Consider the following 24,059-nt stretch of genomic DNA (forward strand, 5'->3'; position numbering starts at 1 on the left):
TTTTAACTTGTTAAATCACGGTTTCTGTGATAAACTGACATTTTTAAAAGTGTGTATCTGGTCGGGACACACCTCCTCACAGACCTTCAGCTCTGCTTCATATTCGTCCTTTTACGGCCTTTTAATTATTGGACAAATTGTTGTTTTTCTTGCAGACTAACTTTTTCATACTTAGCTCCGTGTTTGGTGTCAAAATGTCGACGTAGATTGTACCGACCCCGCCTCAAAACACAAAAAACATACAGGTTTTTCTCCTCAAAGCACAAACTTGTATTCAACTTCACCTTTTTTCCTCCCAACTTCCTTCCACGCCGACAATTTTCCTCTTCATGAACATTTTGTGATGATCATTTGCAAATATTTCTCAGTTCCACTTGCTGGGAAAATCTCATTAGTTTATTGTCAGTGCACACATTAAAGCAGCACAGACTTATTTTAAAATGACAGTCATGCCTTTTAATTTATCTTCTCGCGGGCCACATGAAATGATGTGGGGGGCCGCATTTGGCCCCTGGGCTTTGAGTTTGACACATGTGATCTCACAGATTACCTGCACCACCACAGTCTGAGCGGTGGTGTATGAGAAACAGGAGATGATTTGTACCTTTTATATTGTCAATCATGAAGCTTATCTGCCAACTGGACAAAAACGTTTGACTGTTTTTGTCCAGTTCTGGTCAGATTACTCCTGGACACTGCCTTATATCTGTCTGAGAGGGGGCGCTAACGACACTGAAGTTAACACACCTGTTTGTTTACAGTTTCTGCTTGTTGGCTCGGTCTAAATGCGAGCTGTGCCTGAGTCAGACTTTGCATAATCATTCAGGCCCCTAATGGCTGCACTCACACATATTAGCATACGGGCTAGCCTTAATGTTTTCACAGAAATGAATTTTTCTTTTACTAAGGATCAAACCTAGACGACTGAAAAATGACACAGACATTTTATTTTCTGATTTTAGAAAAGCTTGTACAAATGATAAACGTAAGTAAAGATGATCATAACTGTTTACTGTAAAATTTCGCTATTTTAATTCAGCTTTAATCAAGATTTAGTCACGTTTAAGCATCAATGATCAGCTTTGGTCATTTTAATCAAGACGTCAACCCTCTGTCTGTAAAACCATGGGATTTGGAGCTGGGGCTGAATAATTTGGGGAGAAAAAAGATCTAATTGCAGTTTTTCTGGCAAGCATTTAGGTTGTAATTAGATTTGCAGTGAATGTTTGAATAGAATCCTGCAGTTTTCTTTCAGATTTCGCATTTGAAACACGTCCAGGGGAATTGAACAAAAGAAAAATGACCGGAACTGACAAATTACGGATGGATTATCTAAAAAATACTTGCAAAATATAATTAAAAACATGGGCTGCAATAAGTAAATAGCTGAATGAAACACTGTAGAAGTTAGTTTGTGTTTAAAATCAGTCACAGAAGGTTATTATTCGTTGGTAGAGTTTGTGTGTTTGTGTTTGCGTACACTGGTGTATGAATGTGTGTGTGTGTGAAGGGGTGGGTGGCTCCTTGATGTAAAGCTTGAAGGTGGAAACGTGCTACATAAACGTTATTCAACTCTTCACAGCTCAAATCTTGTCATAGAAGAGAAAAACAACAACAACTTTCTCACTAGTGCCATGAAAAAGTCACGCTCCTGTATTGAACGATGGGTCGATATTGTAAACATCGTGACAGGCTGAACGGAAAAAAACAAGACATTTTATTGTCTGTGGAGGAAATTATGGCAAAGAGGAGCTTTTGTGATTTGCTAATTGCTACATTCAAATTGTGTTTTCGATGCATTTTCCATGTGTTTTTGATGTGTTTTCAATACATTTTTGTTGTGTTTTCAATCCGTTTTCGGTGTGTTTTTGATGCGTTTTCGATGTGTTCTCAATGCATTTTTGATATGTTTTCAATACATTTTCGGTGTGTTTTTTTTTGTGTATTTTCAATGCTTTTTCCATGTGTTTCCGAGGCATTTTTGATGTGTTTTCAGTGCGTTTTTGGTTTGTTTTTGAGGTGTTTTCAATGCATTTTCGGTGTGTTTTTGATGCGTGTTTGATATGTTTTCAATGCATTTTCGGTGTTTTTTCAGTGTATTTTCAATGCGTTTTTGATGTGTTTTTGAGGCATTTTTGACGTGTTTTCAGTGCGTTTTTGGTTTGTTTTTGAGGAGTTTTCAATGCCTTTTCAGTGTTTTCGATGCATTTTCAATGTGTTTTCAATGCATTTCTGGTGTGTTTTAATGCATTTTCAGTTAATCCTACAGCCCTACTTAACACCATGTCCTCTTTTTATTTCAGTGGGATGAGGTCTCCGTACTAGACGACAAAGGGAAGCTAATCCGGACTTTCGAGGTGTGTAATGTGAACCAAAACGCTCGGCAGCAGGATAACTGGCTGGCCACTCCTTTCCTGCTCCGACGCTCCGCTCCGAGGGTCTTCGTCACTCTGACCTTCTCCGTCCGGGACTGTGCCAGCCTGCGCTCGCCCTCCCCCTCCTGCAGAGAGACGCTCACGCTGTACTACAAACAGGCCGACTCGCAGAGGGAGCTGGAGAGGACCTGGGCAGCAGAGGTAACAGCTGGGACTAGGGATGGACATATCGACAAAAATGATCATATCGAAATCAGGGCTGAGTGTCATTAAGAAGCTGCCGATACTATACATAACAACTTAACAAAGTGCATTTAGTTTAGTTTGTTAATATAGAAGAAGACATCAAACTGTTGGTCTTTGGTTTTTCATTCATAGCTCAATATTTACTTGTACAATTCATACACAAAGTGATTCAAAGTGCTTTACAGAATAAGAAGGACATTAAAATCACACAAATCAAAACATAAAATAGTCATCATAAAATGAACATTAATACATTAAAGAAGAGGCAGAATAAAAACCTTTCAGTCATTTGCACAACTAAATCGTTTAGAGCCTGGATTTAAACATTGTCAAAGTCGAGGTCTGTCTCACATCTTCAGGAAGAATGTTCCAGGTTTAAACTGCACAAAACTCAAACACTGATTCTCCATGTTTAGACCTGGTTTAGTCCTGGTTTAGTCCATGTTTAGACCTGGTTTAGTCCTGGTTTAGTCCATGTTTAGTCCTGGTTTAGTCCATGTTTAGTCCTGGTTTAGTCCATGTTTAGTCCTGGTTTAGACCTGGTTTAGTCCTGGTTTAGTCCTGGTTTAGTCATGGTTTAGTTCATGTTTAGTCCTGGTTTAGCCTGGTTTAGTCCATGTTTAGTCCTGGTTTAGTCCTGGTTTAGCCCTGGTTTAGTCCATGTTTAGTTCATGTTTAGTCCTGGTTTAGTCCTGGTTTAGTCCTGGTTTAGTCCATGTTTAGTCCTGGTTTAGCCTGGTTTAGTCCTGGTTTAGTCCTGCTTTAGTCCTGCTTTAGTCCTGCTTTAGTCCTGGTTTAGTCCTGGTTTAGACCTGGTTTAGTCCTGGTTTAGTCCTGGTTTAGTCATGGTTTAGTTCATGTTTAGTCCTGGTTTAGACCTGGTTTAGTCCATGTTTAGTCCTGGTTTAGTCCTGGTTTAGCCCTGGTTTAGTCCATGTTTAGTTCATGTTTAGTCCTGGTTTAGTCCTGGTTTAGTCCTGGTTTAGTCCATGTTTAGTCCTGGTTTAGTCCTGCTTTAGTCCTGGTTTAGTCATGGCTTAGTTCATGTTTAGTCCTGGTTTAGTCCTGCTTTAGTCCTGCTTTAGTCCTGCTTTAGTCCTGGTTTAGTCCTGGTTTAGTCCTGGTTAGAGTCTTTCCAGGTTGAAATGTAGTTTATCTGATCTAAAGTCTCACAACAGAAATACAAAATCTTGGTTGTGACACTAAAAGTTAAAAAAAGTGTAAAAGTCACTCCCTGTGCAAAGTTCATCTGAAATACACACATTTTATTCATCAAAACAGGGAATATGTCAAATGTATAAACAAGTTTCCTTTCTTTGTCAGAAAACTCAGAATACTCTTGGCGATATATATCAATATCGCAACCTATGATATCAACACTGTATCATGGAATTAAACTTTACGATATCGATATTTCAATATTTTTGCACACCCCTAAGAGCAATTGTTTTCTTTATCCAAAATTTGAAAAGCAAGTATAAAGTCTATAATTAAAACTATTGCAAATGACCTCAAGAGAGAAATAGTAAAGTATAATCTTGTTTTAGGACATTTGTGATACATTCTCAAAACTAATATTGTTATGATCCAAAAATATATTTACATTTACATTTGTGACAATACGACCCACCTCCAGCTGTGAAAAAATACTTTTAAATCCTGTTAACGTGTGTTTCCCAATAGTTAAAACTACAGTGGCCTTTCATTGTCTAATTCTGCCATTCGCAACCTGAGGCCTGGGACCCCAATTTAGGTCCCCCAAAGATTCTCAGGGGGTCCCCAGGGGGTTTTAAAAAAGTGGGTCAAAGTACAATGTGTGAATTTTAATGAAGGGCTCGTGTTTTAGTGTCTTATCATTACCGTTCTGTGACATTTTTATTAAACACAAAATGATTATATGTTTCCGTATAAAACAGCTACATAGGAGAAGGATCAATGGATAAAATAGGGGCCCCTGTGAGGAAAAGGGTTGGGAACCACAGATTTATGTCCCCGTAGTGTAAAATAAACTGAACAAGAACAGAAATAATACAGAAGTAATTATAATCTTTAATTAGTCACTTTATTTTGCTGATTTGAAGAGAGGAAATTCATGTATTTTTTCATGTAAGTTTACATAAAAAAAGTTGTTTGATAATTAAAATTTCAGCTCAGTGTGAATAGTAGTGGTTTAATTAGCTCTATTCTGCAAAATCGACTTTTCAAAGCTTTTAATCATGTTATATTTGTTTGATTTTGGAGTGATTTGTGCGTTTTTGAGCTTTAATCACTTATTTTCCCGTTCAACCCCCGTTTTCACCGCCGCCAGCACACGCCCGCCGCTCTGGACTTACATCGTTCTCCAATTTTATTTTCTTAATCTATAATACGCATAGGATTCAGTAGCATCGCATAGTAATTTTGGCACAAATGAAGAAAAAAAAATTGTTATTCGCTATTCGTGTGACGTTTAGCTGTCCATAGGGGGCGCCGACAGCTACACGGCTACAAACTTGTTTTTCTTTTATTACAGCGGTCCCTTGTTTATCACGGGGGTTAGGTTCTAAAAAGAAATCTGCGAAGTATCAGCTTTATTTTTTACAATTATTCTCTATGTTTTTTGTCTGTAAAACCCCTCACCACACACTTTATACACTTTTCTCACACAGGCGTTAACATTTTCTCACATTTCTCTCTTGTTTAAACACAAAGTTCAAAAACCTTCGTAGGCGCCTTTGTCGGTGCAGAACGTTTCATTGACATTGTGGGTTTTGTCGGGGAGAAAACAAATTGCAAACGTACAGCACTTCAGAGTCACACTGCGATCCAACGTTTATGTAAATTTGTCTGAACACATTCTGTACTGTACAGGAGACACGGCACGGAGGAGACTGATGGACAATGGTCTACAGTCCAACAGCCAATCAGGACGCACAATACAATGGTCTACAGTCCAACAGCCAATCAGGACGCACAACACAATGGTCTACAGTCCAACAGCCAATCAGGACGCACAATACAATGGTCTACAGTCCAACAGCACAACACAATGCATGTTCAGACGATGTAAAAAAAACATATGAAATTGCACCAAAAAAATCAGCGAAACAGCGAAAGGTGAACCGCGATATAGTGTGAGACAAATGTATACTTTATTTATTTTATTTTTTTATTGCGGACAGTGCATGTTGACCAACAGTAACTGTTTAACATGCCAGAATTAGCCAAAAGGCTAGTTTTCATCTGTTGTCCGTTGCCATGATGTACAGATGGCTCCTTATAAAAACATTTGCAAGCATGGTTAAAAAGTAGAAAAGCATTAAGTCTTAAGAAGTGAATCATAGCGAAGAAAAATAATTAAAACAGACAGGTTATTAAGAACAGCATGCAATTAATAACAGTAAAAGATTATGTTAAAAAAGCACAAGAAAATACATTTTAAACTTGTTCAGAAGTTGTAAAATTTGACAAAATACAGTTGAAACCAGACGTTTACATACATGATATAAAAAGACACAAACGCTTTTTTTCTCACTGTTTTAGGTAAATTAGAATTACCAAAATTATTTCTGTTTGCTAAAAGCTGGAATAACGAGAGATGCAATTTTATTTTATTTTTTATTTTTTTTGTCAGGGAGAAAACAAATTGCAATCGTACAGCACTTCAGAGTCACACTGCACGTACATACTCTGTAAAAAAAAAAGCATGAAAAATTGCACTAAAACAAAATGCGAAACAGCGAGGTCGAGAAAGGTGAACCGCGACATAGCGAGGGACAACTGGAATTTGTTTTAGATTAATATTGTGATTTAAAACGTGCAAATTATAACGTAGATGTCACAGATTAGAGCGTATTTAACAGGCTCGGTAGGTCTTCTTTAACTATATTTCACTTCGTGCAGCACCTTAGAAACTGTTCTATAGAAATGAAGTTGATTGGAAGTAATACTACTGTAAAAATGTATTTCTTTTTGAATACTGTGTTATTAATAATCGCTGTATTGTCATTTCCTGTCAGTGCTTTCCTCTGTGTCGTTTGCTCTGTACACGTGTCTTGTTTTGTAGTGAGAGACCCTCTTATTCCCAACTCCCAGAGGTAAAACAAAGTATCATTAAGGGAAGAGCCACCAATGAATTATTCATCTGCAAATTAGATCAATACTTTGTGATGTCATTTGAAACTCGAGGCAAGATCTTGTTATCCCAAAGTTTGTCCTCTGGCAGAGACAAAGCCCCGAGCAAGTTTTAGAGCGAACAATCGTTTCTACCTGTTTACATCACCACACGGAGACACTGGTACAAGCCCGAAATCATTACAGCTCAACTCTGCGGTGAAAACGTGAAAATGCACAGCTGAACCGCGGGTCTAAGAAACACGAAGACACTAATATGAACCATCCCACGTCTTAAAACCAGGCACTTTTCAAACCTTTTAAACGGCGCAGGTCTATTTGACTATGAATGCTGACTAATTTCTTTTTACGGAAGTACACACGAAACATCAATCATTACACAAACCACATTTTTGTTTCAAATTTGTTAATTTTGTGCTTAAAAAAGCTCTAAATTATAATTTCCTGACTAGCCATAATCACTCGTCTTGTGGCACGTTGACAAAAACAGTTGAGATTCACATGTTCCCGCGGCGACGCTGGTGTGAAACACATGTTTATCATTTACAAAATACAACAACGTGTCCCTTTGGCCTTTAGCGACGTCGTTTAAGCTCTACTTATGACATCTGTAAGGCTCAAAGTAAACAGCAGTGACCACTTTATGCTGATTACAGGAAACCAGCTAAAGCTTTGACTGAAACAGAAGTGATTTTAATGGTAAACACGGCCCCTGCTTTGGAAATCCAACTGTAATGAGCGAGCGAGCCATGGGGAGGCATTCAGAGCGTGTTTTTATATAAATGCATTTCTCTGAAGGAAATAAGATGCTTTTAAATGCAGATACATCCTGATGAGGAATGAGAGAGTGCAGAGGAGCAGGAAGTCGTGCACAAAACCCCAGTGGGGCTTCGGCGATGGCGTGCTCACTTTGTTAATAAGCAGCTACAGACAAACACACAGCAAAAATACTCCAGCACTTTTATTGAACGCGTTTATTTTATAGTCTGTTCAGTTTGTTGAGTTACTTTGTCTGTTGTTCTTCTGGCCAACACCCCCAAAAAGCCTTAATGATTAGATTTTTTTCACGATTTCTGTACACTTTGTATTTTTCTTTTGCCTTGAAGGGGTAAATAAAGTCGCCTGCTTCTTCTGAAAGTTCACACGTCACTGTAATTGGCTAAATCCAGCTGTCAATCACTCACAGCAGGACAGAAGTGGACCAATAGGAGAAGAGGGAGGAGAGAAGTGTTTGATTGGATCGCTGCATTAGCCTAAAACAGAAATGCTGAACCACGATAACCACGACCCACGTTATATAGTACATTTTTTTTCTTCTTGTCTTTTCTAATCTCGCTCGTTCTTGTGTGTCTCCAGCCGTCCAGCGGGGACAGGGAGACGAGGGAGGGCTGGGTGAAGATCGACACCATCGCGGCCGACAAAAGCTTCTCTAAAGTGGAGCCCAGTTCTCCGCACCAGTACCAGCCGAACCGCTACAGCCGCATCAACGTGAAGACGCGCAGCTTTGCCCCGCTCACACGAAATGGGTAAATGTCACGTGATGTTTTTGTATAGTAGGAGAAAAAAAGGTTTAGTCTTTAGGATAGAGCTTTTACAGATGATGATGATGATGATGATGATGATGATGATGATGATGATGATGATGATGATGATGATGATGATGATGATGATGATGAAGGCAAAGCAAGTTTATTTGTGTAGCACAGTTGGGTCACAAAGTAATATAGTGCTTTACAGAATAAGAAAGAAAACATTGTCAAAGTTGAGGCCTGTGTCACATCTTTAGGACGACTGTTCAAGGTTTTAGCTGCACAAAAGTGAAATGCTGATTCTCCATGTTTAGTCCTGGTTTAGTCCTGGTTCAGTCCTGGTTTACTCCTGGTTTAGTCCTGGTTTACTCCTGGTTTAGTCCTGGTTCAGTCCTGGTTCAGTCCTGGTTTAGTCCTGGTTTAGTCCTGGTTCAGTCCTGGTTTAGTCCTGGTTCAGTCCTGGTTTACTCCTGGTTTAGTCCTGGTTTAGTCCTGGTTTAGTCCTGGTTCAGTCCTGGTTTAGTCCTGGTTTAGTCCTGGTTTAGTCCTGGTTTAGTCCTGGTTCAGTCCTGGTTTAGTCCTGGTTCAGTCCTGGTTTACTCCTGGTTTAGTTCTGGTTTAGGCCTGCTTTCGTCCATGTTTAGTCCATGTTTAGTCCTGGTTTAGTCCTGCTTTAGTCCTGGTTCAGTCCTGCTTTTGTCCATGTTTAGTCCATGTTTAGTTCTGGTTTAGTCCTGCTTTAGTTCTGCTTTAGTCCTGGTTCAGTCCTGGTTTAGTCCTGGTTTAGTTCTGGTTTAATCCTGGTTTAGTTCTGCTTTAGTCCTGGTTTAGTCCTGCTTTAGTCCAGTTCTAGTCCTGGTTTTTAGTTCTGGTTTAATCCTGGTTCAGTCCTGGTTTAGTCCTGGTTTAGTCCTGGTTTAGTCCTGGTTTAGTCCTGGTTTAGTCCTGTTTTTTAGTTCTGGTTTAGTCCTGGTTCAGTCCTGCTTTCATCCATGTTTAGTCCATGTTTAGTCCATGTTTAGTCCTGGTTCAGTCCTGGTTTAGTCCATGTTTAGTCCTGGTTCAGTCCTGGTTTAGTCCATGTTTAGTCCTGGTTCAGTCCTGGTTTAGTCCATGTTTAGTCCTGGTTCAGTCCTGGTTTAGTCCATGTTTAGTCCTGGTTCAGTCCTGCTTTAGTCCATGTTTAGTCCTGACTCAGGAGGCCGCTCCCTGAGCTCCTCAAAGTCATTTCAGATTATTGTGTGTTTTATCCATTCACTCCACACTCTTCTGTAGCCTCAGCCGCCCTGGGATGGATTGATAGAAACGAGGCTGCCAATCTGTGTCAGGACTAAAGCGATTCCAGTTCAAGTTCATTTGTAGAGCACCTTTAACGTTCAACAACAATAAGAGTTTGAGGTGCCTGTAGGTTCAGTAAACATAAGCAAATACACAGATAATGCATGTAAAGAAAAAGAAGAAACACATAAAGACGACAGCACAGTGTTTCAGAAATCAGCCAGTTTATATAAAAGTCCAGCAGAATTCAGTGCTACATTACATTTTTTTGTTTTTATTTGTCAAAGTAAACATTTCCTACATTGCCCGTCTAGTTCTGGTTTAGTCCTGGTTTAGTCCTGGTTTTTAGTTCTGGTTTAGTCCTGGTTTTTAGTCCTGGTTTAGTCCTGGTTTTTAGTCCTGGTTTAGTCCTGGTTTAGTCCTGTTCTAGTCCTGGTTTTTAATCAAGTTTTTAGTCCTGCTTTAGTCCTGGTTTTTAGTCCTAGTTTTTAGTCCTGCTTTAGTCCTTGTTTAGTCCTGCTTTAGTCCTGCTTTAGTCTTGCTTTAGTCCTGCTTTAGTCCTGCTTTAGTCCTGGTTTAGTCCTGCTTTAGTCCTGGTTTAGTCCTGCTTTAGTCCTGGTTTAGTCCTGCTTTAGTCCTGCTTTAGTCCTGCTTTAGTCCTGCTTTAGTCTTGCTTTAGTCTTGCTTTAGTCCTGCTTTAGTCCTGGTTTTTACTCCTAGTTTTTAGTCCTGCTTTAGTCCTGCTTTAGTCCTGCTTTAGTCTTGCTTTAGTCCTGCTTTAGTCCTGCTTTAGTCTTGCTTTAGTCTTGCTTTAGTCCTGCTTTAGTCCTGCTTTAGTCTTGCTTTAGTCCTGGTTTGGTCCTGCTTTAGTCCTGCTTTAGTCCTGCTTTAGTCCTGCTTTAGTCCTGGTTTAGTCCTGCTTTAGTCCCGCTTTAGTCCCGCTTTTGTCCTGCTTTAGTCCTGGTTTTTACTCCTAGTTTTTAGTCCTGCTTTAGTCCTGGTTTAGTCCTGCTTTAGTCCTGCTTTAGTCCTGCTTTAGTCTTGCTTTAGTCCTGGTTTAGTCCTGCTTTAGACCTGGTTTAGTCCTGCTTTAGTCCTGCTTTAGTCCTGGTTTTTACTCCTAGTTTTTAGTCCTAGTTTTTGTCCTGCTTTAGTCCTGCTTTAGTCCTGGTTTAGTCCTGCTTTAGTCCTGGTTTAGTCCTGCTTTAGTCCTGGTTTAGTCCTGCTTTAGTCCTGGTTTAGTCCTGCTTTAGTTCATGTTTAGCCCTGGTTTAGTCCTGCTTTAGTCCTGCTCTAGTCCTGCTTTAGTCCTGGTTTTTAGTCCTGGTTTAGTCCTGCTTTAGTCCTGGTTTAGTCCTGCTTTAGTCCTGCTTTAGTCCTGCTTTAGTCCTGCTTTAGTCCTGCTTTAGTCCTGGTTTTTAGTCCTGGTTTAGTCCTGCTTTAGTCCTGGTTTAGTCCTGCTTTAGTCCTGGTTTAGTCCTGCTTTAGTTCATGTTTAGTCCTGGTTTAGTCCTGCTTTAGTCCTGCTTTAGTCCTGCTTTAGTCCTGCTTTAGTCCTGCTTTAGTCCTGGTTTTTAGTCCTGGTTTAGTCCTGCTTTAGTCCTGCTTTAGTCCTGCTTTAGTCCTGGTTTAGTCCTGGTTTAGTCCTGCTTTAGTCCTGCTTTAGTCCTGCTTTAGTCCTGCTTTAGTCCTGCTTTAGTCCTGCTTTAGTCCTGCTTTAGTCTTGCTTTAGTCCTGGTTTAGTCCTGCTTTAGTCCTGCTTTAGTCCTGCTTTAGTCCTGGTTTTTAGTCCTGGTTTAGTCCTGCTTTAGTCCTGGTTTAGTCATTTCCTACATTGCCCGTGTGCCTGACTCTGGTCTTGTCCCATCAGATTCGTCCTGGCCATCGTGGACAGTGGAGCCTGCGTCTCTCTCATGGGCGTGTCCATCTTTTACCGCCGCTGTCCTAGCACCAGTCTGCACTTGGCGTCGTACCCGGCCACAGCCTCCGGGGCAGAACCCACCGCCCTTGTACCGGTGACGGGTACGTGCGTGCCCCACAGCAAAGCCCAGGGCGGCTCTCCGCGCATGCACTGTAACGCAGAGGGGGAGTGGATGGTGCCCGTGGGAGGATGTGTCTGCGACGAAGGTTATGAGCCCAACCACAACGGGTCGGCCTGCCTCGGTAAGAACTCGTAAAAGGTCACTCGTGTATGCTGGTTTTCATGCTGCTTGGGGACGTTACGTTGACTTACTCGCGTTTCCTGGAGACTGATCCAAACCTTCACTATAGTCAGAACTTAACCTTAAAAGAACCGCGTGCTTTCAAAAGTTTAAAAATGTTCTACAATCGCAACTGAACCTGTGTTTCCTGAGCTTAAACCTGCAGATACAGACACATACATCTACATTTTATTATCATTCTTAGTATATGAACGCCACTGATTAACGATTAACTGCAGGTAACAGTTTTTTATCAGGAAAAGATATACACATTTATTGAATTTAAAATCTTACAGTTAACCTTAAAGCTCCTATATTATCCAAAATTGTCTCTTTTGAGCTTTAAGTCATGTTATAATGCTGTTATTTCCTCAAAAACAGACCTGGACTTTTGATTTTTTTTTCATTCACAAATGTTTGAATCATCCTCTGTTATTATTCTGGTGACATCTCCAAAGCTCAAAACGCTCTGTTCCACCGTGTGATGTCACAAAGTGGTAGTTTTTTCAAGTTAACAGCTCCTTTTTTACCTTTTGTTTAGTAGAAATCAGCAGTTCCTGGGCTGAAATAAACCAAACGATTCTAGAAATGAAGGTGTGTGGAGTTTAAAAACACAGCGGAGCACTTCCTGTATCACCACTTGATGACATCACAAGGTGGAACAGAGTGTTTTCAGTTTGGGAGAAGAAGAACTCAGCCTAAATCTGCAGGGTTTGTGTGTTAAACATGTGCAAACGAAACAAAACACAACTCTGAGTCTGTTTGTGATAATTACAACATTAAAATATATTATAAAAAGGCGTAATATGAGCTTTTTAACGTATTTTAACTCATATCTGAAGTTCAAACCATGTCGTTGATCTAATAATGAAGGAAGTACGTGATTCGGGATCTGTTTTAAAGGGAAGTGGGGCCCAGTCGGTTTTAACTCCCCCAAATGTGATAAACACTCGTTCATTTATATTTCATTTACCAGAGTGACTGACAAATGAGGCGCATTAACAAAACATCCCTGCGAGAACCGGTATGTTTAAAAAATGGAGGATAAACACACCAGGATTTAAAGTAATTTGTTTTTTCGTAAGTTAGGACCTTGATGAGATGTTCAGTCTTTTAAAACAACTTTTGAAAAAAACCCTCACTTTGGTTTTACCTGTTTTATAACTTATTACAACATGCTCCACTTCTATTCTGTCCTTGCTTCTGCTTCTGCTTCTGCTTCTGCGTATGGCTCTGATGAGGAAAATCACTTTAGCAGAAAATTGGACTATTAAAAACAAATGATTTCTGTTGCGTAATTTCTGTCTCTTTTGAAGGACTTTTTGAAGGACTTTGGGACATTTTAAATAGCTGGACGCCATGGCAACGACCCTATCTGGCAACCCGCCGATAACGTATTTACGCCGTTGACATGTTTCCGTCCACATAACTACGCGCTCATGTCGTCTGTCAGGGGCTCAAGTGAAAAATGTGAAAGGGTTAAAACATGTTTAGTTTGTGGTCATGGGAAAATGGAGCTTCTAATCCTGGATCCTGCAAAAATGCAAAAACACACGGAGTTACTTTACATTTAATGGGTTGCTTTATGTTCCCTGCTGTAGTAACGGGCAAAGAATAAACGATTACTACAAAGAATGCTGAATCAAAGTTGTATAGTGCTTTTTGGAGAGATAAAGATTCGTAACATATGGAGAAAAAAATATACATTACATGATAAATTATGGAAAAGACGTGGTGGAAGATAACAAAGTAAAAGCAGTAAAGTACTGTACTGTACTGTAAGTCGACTTTTTAGGTATCTGTACTTTACGTAAGTACATTTTACAGTGGATACTTTTTACTTTTACTACACTACGTTTTAGAGTAATATCTGTACTTTCTACTCCACTACGTTTTTGAGCTGAAAAGTAAAACTATTTTTTTGATTATTGTCTGAGGGTTTATTTTAACACATTTGTAATAACAGAAATATGCAAATAAAAACGGGTAAAAACAAACAACAAAACAGAAATATACAAATAAAAACAGGTTAAAAAAAAACAAAGCAGAAATATACAAATAAAAACAGAGAAAAAAAAACAAAAAGTACAAATAAAAACCGTAAAAATAAACAGAAATATACAAATAAAAACAGGTAAAAAAAAACACAGATAATATAAAAAACAGGCAAAAAACAGAAATATACAAATAAAAACAGGTAAAAAAAGAAATGTACAAATAAAAACAAAAAAAAAATCAGTTGTTTCTGTTCTACAAATTAAAAAAAATCTAAACTTTACACTTTTAAAAATACTTATAATAATTTTGCTTATGTAGATTTTTTCATTTGATACTTTTGATTTTTACTTGAGTATTTTTTTTTTGCTCTGGTATCTGTACTTTTACTTAAGTAACAAAATCGAGTACTTCATCCACCGCAGGAAATCACAGATCAGTTTGAACAATAATTTCTAATAAGTTTTATAAAAAGCCTGAGATATTCCTGCAGGTTTGAGGAGAGAGAACATAACATCATGTGGAAATAACATCCTTCATTTATAATTGTAAAACTATTAAAATGGACGAAACATCATTAATCATCCATTTAAAATACTTAAAATACACACATGTCACACAGATTTCTAATTCAGGATACTTCATACACACATACGACACATGCTATGAAGACATTGTTTTTTATTTTATTCTTGGTTGTTAACTAATTCCAACTCCAAAATCCAATTTTTAATCCAAAAATATACAACAAAAATTCAAGGAGCTGGTAGATTATATATAGATCTGCACAATTTATGTATAAAAGTAAGAATAAACAATCACTATTTCATATTCAAGATCTGTTTAAAAATGGAGACAGTTTTTAATCTTTGAGGGCATGAGGTTTTTAAAAAATCAAGGGTTAAAACAAACAAAACAGCTCTGGATTTTGTATTTCAGCTGTTGGAGTAAATGTGCGGAACAGGTTAGATGAAGATATTAAAAGATTGTAGAACTGTCATAGAAAGACTGACAGGGCGACCAAAGAGACAGGACTCGGGGAAACAGAACAGAGTTTATTTCTAAAGATGGAAAACTGACTGAAGGTCGTCATAACAGACAGTCGGGAGCGGTGTTGTAGGCAGAAGTCCTGGAGCGGGTCGTGGGTCGCAGGGTCAGAGGCTGGGGTGTTCGTAGCGGACACGGAGAGCTGGGTCGGAGACGGAGGAGCAGGGTGGACAGACGAGGAAGTAAACCGGCGTTAGAGCCTCAGTCTTTTTCTACACGCAGGTGGAGGCTCGATTGACACAGAATTGAGGGGGGAAAACAGCACAGAACACACAAAAAAAACCAACAAATCCCAATAAGAACTTTGAGCTGTTTCAAAAGTTTGTCTAAAAAGAAAGTTATAAATCTCTTTTCTTTCTCTTTTCCCCTTTTCTTTACTGTGTATATTGTGAATGCAGCAGCTCTTTATGTTAAGTATAAAAGAGGTCGACACTATGAGCCCATTCCTTCTTCAGACTTATGTGTATTTTTGATTTGCTTCCTTGACTTAAGAGAGAAATGTCTGGAAAGAAAATAAATTAAGTCATAAAGTCAACTCCTCTGATACAAAAATGTTAAAATAGAAAGCAAAAATAATCCAGGGCATCTCATTATCACGTTTAGTTGCTGTATGTGTTTTTTTGTTGACTTTTTTTTATTTTTTATTTTTTTATTTAACCTTTATTTAACCAGGAAAGTCCCATTGAGATTACTAATTACACACATTACACACACACACATTTCAACACATCACAAAATGGATTCTTTAAAGCAAATTACAAATCACAGACTTCATTTCCAAACCTTTCAACATAGATTTAAACTGAACTATTGAAGTCAGTTCTTGTAATTTCAAGACTTTTTGTAAATTATTCCACATTGAAGGCGCAGAATATTGAAACGCCACTTTACCGGTCTCTGTGCGGACACTTGGGACAGAACGAAGCTGCAGTTTTGTGATGGCAGAGCATAATGTCCATCTGTTTTATGTTGAATGTACGTGCATAATCCCTTTGTGAATGAACATGTACCAGTGACTCAGCCTGAGAGTGTCCAGTGCTGCCTGACCAACACCTGTGTACAGTTTTGTGCGTCCAAGGCTTACAGTTGATGATACAGTGATAAATCGCAGAGAGGCATGACGGGAAACGGAGTCCAGCAATTTTAGTGCTTGGATTGGGGCACATGTGTCAAACTCAAGGCCCGGGGGCCAAATGCGGCCCGCCACATCAGCGCTAGAAGATAAATTAAAAGGCATGACTGTCATTTTAAAATAAGTCTGTGCTGCTTTAATGTGTGCACTGACAATAAACTAATGAGATTTTCCCAGTAAGTGGAAATGAGAAATATTTGCAAATGATCATCACAAAATGTTCATGAAGAGGAAAATTGTCGGCGTGGAAGGAAGTTGGGAGGAATAAAGGTGAAGGTGAATATAAGTTTGTGCTTTGAGGAGAAAAACCTGTATGTTTTTGTGTTTTGAGGCGGGGTCGGTACAATCTACGTCGACATTTTGACACCAAACACGGAGCTAAGTATGAAAACGTTAGTCTGCAAGAAAAACAACAAATTGTCCAATAATTAAAAGGCTGTAAAAGGATGAATCTGAAGCAGAGCTGAAGGTCTGTGAGGAGGTGTGTCCCGACCAGATACACACTTTAAAAATGTCAGTTTATCTCAGAAACCGTTATTTAACAAGTTAAAAAGTAATTATATCTATTTTACATGACATTCGGTTACATTTAGTGACATTTACACTGTCACAGTCACATCTGGCCCTTGATTTTGCTGATGTGGCCCTCGGTGAAAATGAGTTTGACGCCCCTGGGTTGGGGCATTCATATAAATAACATCTCCATAATCTAGAATGGGTAGTGAGTGAAGCTCTTTGATCAGCTGGACTTGTTTTAAATATTCTACATAAATAAAGTTGAATTGAACTGAACAGACTGGGCCAAAGTGAAGACGACTCGTAACGATTAAGTGTGTGGTCCGGCCTCAGAGCTGCGTCCTGAATCAATATTAAAGAGCCGCTGTCACCGTGAGGCTCGGCTCAGTTTGACGCACAGACCAGAGGCCGAGAGTCACTCAGATTGAAACAGCGGCAGAGACGAGTCGGGACAAACGAACGAGAAACAGAGTGGACACGCGGGACAGGATGGGGTTGGGGGTCACTATGTGTTTGAAGCTGAAACATATTCTGCAAAATCAACTTTCCAAAGCGTTTTAACCATGTTTTAGTTGTTTCCTCTCATCATTTACTCTCTTAACGTTGTATTTGCAGCGATTCGTGCATTGATCTCTTATTTTCAAGACGCGTTTTGCCGATCGATCCTCGTTTTCAAGCCCACTGCTCTGTACTTACTTCATTCTTCAATTTTATTTTCTGGTCGGATTTGGCAGCGTTGCGTCGTCATTTTTGTACAAATAAAAAAAAATCTGTAGCTTTCTCTTTCAGCTCCCACAGTTTTCTAACATGGAAAAAGCCAAACGTTTCTCTTTTATTAAGTCATTTTAGATGATTATTGCGATTTAAAATGTGCAAATTATGTCAATTTAAGCTGCACCTCAAAACAGAGGCACATTATAGATCGTTATCGCTCACCTAGACTTCTTTTTTTTTTTTCTTTTTTTAGCCACTAGTGCACTGGTTTGACGTGTTGAAACTTATGCGGTTCTTAACTCCCATTTACAACTGTTTGCTGAATGTCTCTACGCTCTCTCCCCCCATATCATGTTCAGTTAAACGTACAGACCGGAAAATCTTTAAAGTGTTACTATAATATGGTCACACTTATATAACTAAATGCAAATACTCTGTTCTTCTATTTTATTTTCTTAATCATTGAGCATCGCGTTGTCATTTTGGTACAAATGAAAAAAAAAAAAATCCTCTTCTCACTCGTGTGATTTGCAGCTATTCATAGGACGAGCCGACAGCTACACGGCGCTTTGTTGCGATGGCGTTTACGGCGACGTCAGCTCCCACTGGACACGGCAGTTTTGTAACACAGAAATGAGCGGATTTGTTTCTTTTATTGAGTCGTTTTAGATCAGAGGTGTCAAACTCATTTTTACGAAGGGCCACATCAACAAAATGGTTGCTCTCAAAGGGCCAGATGTAACTGTAAGATAAATCCCAATACGTTTTTATCTTGTTAATTAAGCCTTTCTATATTTATTACTTATTCAAGTTACAAATATTGCATATGGATTTGCATAGATATGAAAAGATGGCTGTTTAACTGTGTATCTAATGATAAACTGACATTTTAAAACAGTCATACCTTTTCATTTACTTTGTCGCGTGCCACGTAAAATGACGTGGCGCACCGCATTTGGCCCACGGGCCTTGAGTTTGGCACATGTGTTTTAGATGAATATTGTGATTTAAAACGTGTGATCCACAGGTGTCATGGATCATAATTATCTCACAGACGCAAACGCAATAGAACTGCTTTAAAAATATAGATTTAACTAGGATTTTGATGTAATTATTGTATTTTTTTGTAAACCTTTTGACCCGGGACGTCCCATCGTGGTCTTTTTCCCTCGCACCTCTCGAGCTGAAACATAACTGCGGTGGTGTAAAGTGCGACGCTCGTCAGAAGTGCTGTGTGCGTTTTGTCGTTCAAAGTGTCGCGAGTGGACGAGCGGGTGACAAAGGGGGAGTGGAGCATCCAGACGGACAGAAAGAGATACAGACGAGAGAGAAGAGAGAGAGAGAAAGAGGGAAGCGGAGTCTGACACATTTAGGTCATGACGATGTAATGGTCACTCGTCTGTGAACAAGTGACAGAAACCACAGGGGAGAGAGAGAGAGAGGGATAAAGAGGGAAAAGAGAGAGAGGGAGAGAGGGTGGGGGTTTGAGAGGGAGATGGGAGAGAAAGAGGAAGGGGAGAGTGATGAGAGAGGGAGAAAAGAGAGGGAGGAGGGGTTTGAAGGGAGGGAAAGTGGGTGAGAAAGAGAAGAGGGGGTTTGAAGGGAGAGAAAGGGGTAGAGAGAGAACAGAGGGATGGGGGTTTGAGGGGAAAGGGAGAGAAGAGAGAGAAAAGAGGGGGATGAGGGTTTGAGGGGAGAGAAGGGGGTGAGAGAAAGAGGGGGGATGAAGAGGAAAAAAGAGAAAGAGAGAAGGGGGGTGGGGGTTTGAGAGGGAGATGGGAGAGAAAGACGAAGGGGAGAGTGATGAGAGAGGGAGAAAAGAGAGGGAGGAGGGGTTTGAAGGGAGGGAAAGTGGGTGAGAAAGAGAAGAGAAGGAGAGGGGGTTTGAAGGGAGAGAAAGGGGTAGAGAGAGAGAACAGAGGGATGGGGTTTGAGGGGAGAGGAGAGAGCGAAGAGAGGGAGAGGGGGTTTGAAGGGTGAGAAAGCGGCAGAGAGGGAGAGAAGAGAGAGCGGAGAGGGATGGGGGTTTGAGGGGAGAGGGAGAGAAGAGAGAGAAAAGAGGGGGATGAGGGTTTGAGGGGAGAGAAGGGGGTGAGAGAGAAAGAGGGGGGGTGAAGAGGGAAAGAGAGAGAGAAGGGAAGGTTGAGGGGAAGGGAAGGAGAAGAGAGAGGGAACAAAGGGGGGTTTGAGGGGAGGGAGCGAGAGAGAGGAGAGAGGGAGGGGGTTTGAGAGGAGAGAAAGGGAAAAAGAGGAAGAGAGGAGAGCGAGAAGAGAAGAAGGGGGTTTGAGGGGAGGGGGGAAGAGAGAGAGGATTGAGGGAGGGGAGTTTGAAGGGTGAAAAAGAGGGACAGAGGGAGAGGAGAGAGAGAGGCAGGGGGTTTTAGGGGAGAGAAAGGGAGAAAGAGGAAGAGAGAGAAGAGAGGAGGGGGTTTGACGGAAGAGAAATGGGGAGAGCGGGAGAGGAGAGAGAGAAGAGTTGGAGGGGTTTTGAGGGGAGAGGAAGGGGGAGACAGAGAGGAAGGGGGTTTGAGGGGTGGAAGAGTGGGCAAAAAGAGGGAGAAGAGAGAGGGAGGGGGTTTGAGGGGAGAGAAAGGGAGAAAGAGGAAGACAGGGCAAGGGAGAGAAAGAATAGATAAAGACAAGAGAAAAGGGGAGAATGAGGACGAGGAGAGGATTGGAAAGAGCAGGAGCGGGGTTGAGGGGAGAGAAATGGGGAGAGCGGAAGCGAGGAAGAGGGAAAAAAAGGAAAGAGAGAGAAGAAAGGATAGATAGACAGAGAGAAGAGGGGGGGGGGGGGATTTACTGAAAAAGATGCCAGTTGTAATGATTCAAAGAACTGGAGACACTGACATCACCGACAGGGTTTGGTTTGAACTTTGAGCCAAAATGTCCCAGTTTGTTAGAAAAAAACTGCACTTTTTTTATTTATTAATTAGTTTTGAGATAGTAAAACAAACAGTGGGTTTAAGGAAAATTACGTCCACCATCCCTAAAAGCTCTTTTGGCGTAGAAAATCAAAGGAGTGACAAGAAAATGAGAGAAAGTGAAACCAGCCAGAGCTCAGGGGGAAGGTAGAACTTGGCTGAGTCACAATGTTCATATTTAACATCATATAATCTCATATTTATGACTAAGACTTTCGGTTTTAACTCTCAACGCAAAAATTACAGACTTTTAACCATTTTACACAAAGAACACACACATTTCTCTATTTTAACTGTGAAATCTGCTCAAACCACATGTTTTCCTGACCTCTCCAGTTAAAAAAAACAAGCGTAAAATTGGCGATTAGTAACGTAAAATGGCACAAATCTATTCTCGTTTGATCTTAACTAACTTTTCGCCCATTATTAAACTCTGAAACGAGCCTCGTAACATGGCTGCTCTCTAACCATGTCGCTAATTCATCGTGTAATTGTCCGATCATGCTAACTGGTCTGTGTAATGTGTTCATGCGTTATTGGTTTGCATCTGCTGCCGTTGTCCCGTTTGACTGATACTTTCCGACACTTCGGCTCTTTAGAATCGCACGGGCCGGACGGAGGCTCGTGACGGATCTGTCCCCCCCTCGCGTTGTTCGTATAGATCACAGCTGAACGATTTCGGATAAATATCTCATTGTGATTGTGAGACTCGTCGTTTTTTATTTTAAAATGTTCATATTAACCCGCTCTACTTCCTGGTGTTTTTATTTCGCTGTACAGTTGTCCCTCGCTATACCGCGGTTCACCTTTCGCAGTCTCTTTAGTTCAGTTTTACATGCTTTTTTTTATGTTTGCGATTTGTTTTCTCCCCGACAAAACCCACAACGTCGATGAAACGTTCTGCACCGACAAAGACGCCTACGAAGGTTTGAACTTTGTGTTTAAACAAGAGAGAAATGTGAGAAAATGTTAACGCCTGTGTGAGAAAAGTGTATAAAGTGTGTGGTGAGGGGTTTTACAGCAAAAAACATAGAGAATAATTAAAAATAAAGCTAATACTTTGCGGATTTTGACTATTGTGGGTTATTTTTAAAACGTAACCCCCTCGATAAACCAGGGACCACTGTTTTGTCCGTAAATGAAGATATGAACATTAATAACAGACAAATCACGCGCCTTTTTCTCCGAGGTGGGTCCGCTAATGTTAGCAACAGGTTTGATTGACAGCGTTGTTAAGAGGCATTACTTTCATCAGCCTGGCTCCGGATTGGCTCTTTGGTTGCTATGATACTTGCAGTCAGAACTCGGCTCTAAATCCGCCGCTATAACTGCTCTAGCGTCGACGAGCTTCATTTGACTGGAGCCGAACGCTGTGGGTGACGTCACACTCACTCAGTCCACTTCTTTATACAGTCTATGGTTCAATGTACACTGGTCCCTCGTTTATCGCAGGGGTCACGTTCTAAAAATAACCCGCAATAGGTGAAATCCGCGAAGTATCAGCTTTATTTTTAATTATTCTCTATGTTTTTGCCTGTAAAACCCCTCACCACACACTTTATACACTTTTCTCACACAGGCGTTAACATTTTCTCACATTTCTCTCTTGTTTAAACACAAAGTTCAAAAACCTTCGTAGGCGCCTTTGTCGGTGCAGAGGAGCACGGAGGAGACTGATGGACAATGGTCTACAGTCCAACAACCAATCAGGACGCAGGACACAATGCACGTTCAGACGCTGTTAAAAAAACATGAAACTGCACCAAAAAAATCAGCGAGACCGAGAAAGGTGAACCGCGATTTAGTGTGGGACAAATGTATACGTTTTAAACTTGTTCAGAAGCTGTAAAATTTGACAAAATACAGTTGAAACCAGACGTTCACATACATGATATAAAAAGACACAAACGCTTTTTTTTCTCACTGTTTGACACGAAATCAGTCTAAACTTTTCCAGTTTTAGGTCAATTAGAATTACGAAAATTATTTCTATTTGCTAAAAGCCGGAATAACGAGAGATGGATTTTTTTAAGACAACTTTTCTTTCATTTATTCCTAGTCAGAAGTTTACAAAATGACAAACCTGAGAGCAGCAGTTCCAGAGAGAGATGATGTTTCAGTAGAAAGTTAAGTGGAGTCGATGGAGCAGAATCGCGCACATGTTCACTTCGTATTTGGAAAACGGCGGCTAGCGGGTTAGCTACGTCCATTTATATAAACAGTCTATGGTTACAGTTGATTGCAGCACATGTAATACCAGTTTGGACTGTATTAACTGCGCAGATCTATAGCAAAACTAATTCCGATTAATGTAACGTGTTGATTTTGTTGTGTATATTCTGTGGTCTTATACACTGTGGTCCCATATGAAGCAGAGAAGGAGGCAGATGGTCCAGTGTCCATGCATTTGTGCTGGAGTATTAATAGTAGCTACAGCTGCTTACAGAAACTAGAGCATCCAGATTTATCGTTAATAACTTGTACCTTTTGTTCCTTTAGATTAAGGACCAAGGACATGTAAAAATAGCACGAATGGGGTTTTGTTTCAATGGGCTGATGGTTTTTGTGTGATGAGGTCCTGAGCGTAAAGGTTTCTTTTTTGTCTTATGTGTTTTAAACTTGTTCTGGTACAACTCGAGATCACGCTAAAGCTTCAGGAAAGGTTCATTTCTGTCGTGTGAATGTGAATTTTTTAGTATCGATACTTGCTCAAATGAGATTTTAGTTTCGATGCTAGTTTTATTATTGATTAGTATCTGATTTTTGATACTTTTGACAGTCCTAGAAATGTGTTTAGAGGAAATACAAGGAAAAGAAAACTGATGTGCAATTAATTCAATTTCAATTTCAGTTATGATTATTGCTCTAATCGATTACAGAAAAGGAATAATTGATATTTATATATTTCTGTGCATTTCTGTGACATACATAACCTATTTTAGTTTGTTTGTCTTCGTTTAAGCGACGCAGATGCCTCACCTTGTCTCTATAAGTAAATAACTGTTTGAATCATCGTAATTTCAGTTCAATTGTTATTTTTTCTAAAACCAAGCAGCCGTATTGATGTAACTCAAACTTAGCTCTATTATTTGTTTATTACATAGACTTTACAAACGGATCAGAAAACATCATGCCCATAAACTATAGTCAAAAGTAGATGAGAGTTGTCAAAAATATCGAAAATCTAATACTGTATTTTTTGGACAGTACATACAGAATGATTAAAAGGCCCGAGCTGCAGAAATATTGAATAAATAGAGTGTAAATATTGAACACTGTAAAGCTCAAATCTTATCATATTACAAGAGAAATAACAAAAATCTGCCCATTATTGCAAAGAAAAATATATTGTTCCAGCTTTTAATGTATTGAAATGATAAATCGCTCTGGAGTATAAGTCGCACCAGCTAAAAAATCCATAATAATGAAGAAAAAAACATGTATAAGTCGCATTTTTGGGGAAATTTATTTTACAAAATCCGAGACCAAGAACAGACATTTTATCTGTAAAGGTTAAGTTAAAATAATAAAAATATAATAATAAAATAAAAAATAGACAGAACTGAACACGTGTCTGGTATATTAAAGTACTCAGATGCGACTTATATTCCACATTTAAGTATCTGAGTATAAGTCGCACCCCCGGGAAACTATTTTTAAAAAAAAGGTGCGATTTATCATCCAATCGATGCTAAAACGAGTATTGAAACTAGATACTCATTTGAGCAGGTATTGATTCTGAAAAAGTCACATTCACAGGGCAAAAATAAATCTTTTCTGAGTACTTTCAGACTGATCTCGAGTTGTCAGAACAGGTACAGTTCAGAGCTCGCTGCATTAAAGTTATATAATGTATTATTTCTGAGCGTTATGGTGACGGACGGAGCACAGTGACATTTAAGTGCTTTTTTGGGTGAACTCTGCTCGTTCTGATGGAGATGATGAGGACAAACGCAGACGACATGAGGCAGCTGTCCCCTGTTATTCCT

At 39.8% G+C, this 24,059-nt stretch overlaps 1 protein-coding gene across 1 annotated transcript in view; it reads left to right on the forward strand.

Moving 5' to 3' along the window:
* Positions 1-24,059, forward strand: part of ephb6 (eph receptor B6) — a 133,305-nt gene that overhangs the window by 67,097 nt on the left and 42,149 nt on the right. Inside the window, exons 4-6 of the mRNA XM_033981041.2 lie at positions 2,304-2,576; positions 8,091-8,260; positions 11,412-11,704. Of these exons, the coding sequence (XP_033836932.2) occupies positions 2,304-2,576; positions 8,091-8,260; positions 11,412-11,704 (736 nt within the window). The remainder of the gene's footprint in view (positions 1-2,303; positions 2,577-8,090; positions 8,261-11,411; positions 11,705-24,059) is intronic.

The sequence above is a fragment of the Periophthalmus magnuspinnatus genome, chromosome 16 (genome assembly GCF_009829125.3).
Source record: "Periophthalmus magnuspinnatus isolate fPerMag1 chromosome 16, fPerMag1.2.pri, whole genome shotgun sequence".
Taxonomy (NCBI): domain Eukaryota; kingdom Metazoa; phylum Chordata; class Actinopteri; order Gobiiformes; family Gobiidae; genus Periophthalmus; species Periophthalmus magnuspinnatus.